At 47.2% G+C, this 1664-nt stretch overlaps 1 protein-coding gene across 1 annotated transcript; it reads left to right on the top strand.

Annotated features, from left to right (window-relative positions):
* Window positions 1-282: 282 nt before the first annotated feature.
* On the top strand, window positions 283-1388 carry LOC103254529 (olfactory receptor 10S1). The gene has a single exon (XM_008052600.1). The coding sequence runs from the start codon at window positions 398-400 to the stop codon at window positions 1358-1360; it is 963 nt and encodes a 320-aa protein (XP_008050791.1). The 5' UTR covers window positions 283-397; the 3' UTR covers window positions 1361-1388.
* The last annotated feature ends 276 nt before the right edge of the window (window positions 1389-1664 follow it).

Raw genomic sequence — 1664 nt, 5'->3', positions numbered from 1 at the left:
TGCCTATTCACATCTGCAGCATGGCAGAATAAATGCGAAGGGCGGAGGCATCACAATTTTGGAATACATACAAATTTATATTCAGTAAGAGCAAGATTTATAATCCATATTTATACTGCTATTATTTAGGAAGTACATTTCTGCAACTAAGACTTACAGTCCTTTTTGTACCTCACAAAGACTGCAGAGCTCATGGTGAAAGATTCATTATGAAGAAACAAGCAGCAAGAAACACTAGAACAAATCAAAACTGTAATTGAATCTGCTTTCCGGCAAGACCAAGATGAAGTGACCCGATGAATAATGATACTTTAGGAAAAGAAAACAGCTATTTACTCTGCTAATGTCAGTTTTATTGCAAAGGGGATGACTAAGCAATTTGTGTGAGAAGAAGGCCATGGCAATGGAGTACCCAAACAGGACTGTGGTGAGCCACTTTTTCCTGGAGGGTCTGATGTACACAGCTGAACATCCTACCCTCTTCTTTGTCCTCTTTTTCTTTGTCTATAGCATCACGGTGACAGGGAATCTCCTCATTCTCATAACTGTGGGCTCTGACTCTCACCTCCGCTCCCCCATGTATCACTTTCTGGGGCACCTTTCCTTTCTGGATGCATGTTTGTCTACAGTGACAGTGCCCAAGGTCATGGCCGGCCTGCTGACTCTGGATGGGAAGGTGATCTCCTTTGAGGGCTGTGCTGTACAACTTTACTGCTTCCACTTCCTGGCCAGCACTGAGTGCTTTCTGTACACAGTCATGGCCTACGACCGCTACCTGGCCATCTGTCAACCCCTTCAATACCCAGTGACCATGAACAGGCAGATGTGTGCAGGGCTAGCTGGGGTCACCTGGGCCATAGGTGCCATGCACTCTGCAATCCATACTTCCCTCACCTTCTACCTGTTCTACTGTGGGCCTCACCACATTGCCTACTTCTTCTGCGACATCCCCCCTGTGCTGAAGCTGGCTTGTGCGGACACCACCATAAATGAGCTTGTCATGCTTGCCAACATCGGCATCGTGGCTGCAGGCTGCCTGATCCTCATCATCACTTCCTACGTCTTCATCGTGGCATCTGTGTTGCGCATCCGCACAGCCGAGGGCCGGCAGCGAGCCTTCTCCACTTGCACCGCCCACCTCACCGTGGTGCTCTTGTACTATATGCCACCTGTCTGTATCTACCTGCAGCCTCGCTCCAGTGGAGCAGGAGCTGGGGCCCCTGCTGTCTTCTACACAATAGTCACTCCCACACTCAACCCTTTCATTTACACCCTGCGGAACAAAGAGGTGAAGCATGCTCTGAGAAGGCTTCTGTGCCATGGCTCTCAAGAGTCTCCAGCAGGCAGCCTGCCCACCTAACCTGTGTTGTCACACTGTTAATTTGCCTGCCAGGAAAGCAACTGCTCACATCTCAAAGTGAATAGGGGAAATCATTTAAGTGGAAATCCGAATAACTGAGTTTCAGCACAGCCACAAACTTTTCTCCTACTTTGGCCTAGTGGCCTGCCTCAATGTGTCTTATGAACTTTTCATCCATAAGACAAAAGGACTGGATTAGGTGACGTCTAGAGTCTCTCCAAAGTAAGTTCTATGACTCAGAGGTATGTGAAAGGCTATTCATATCCTTATTTATTTTAGTAATTCTTTTACTTCTTATGAAATA

This window comes from Carlito syrichta, unplaced genomic scaffold, assembly GCF_000164805.1.
Source record: "Carlito syrichta isolate Samal-C Ts95f unplaced genomic scaffold, Tarsius_syrichta-2.0.1 Scaffold283940, whole genome shotgun sequence".
Classification (NCBI taxonomy): domain Eukaryota; kingdom Metazoa; phylum Chordata; class Mammalia; order Primates; family Tarsiidae; genus Carlito; species Carlito syrichta.
The sequence above is the reverse complement of the archived record's forward strand: the minus strand, read 5'-3'. Positions and strand labels throughout refer to the sequence as shown.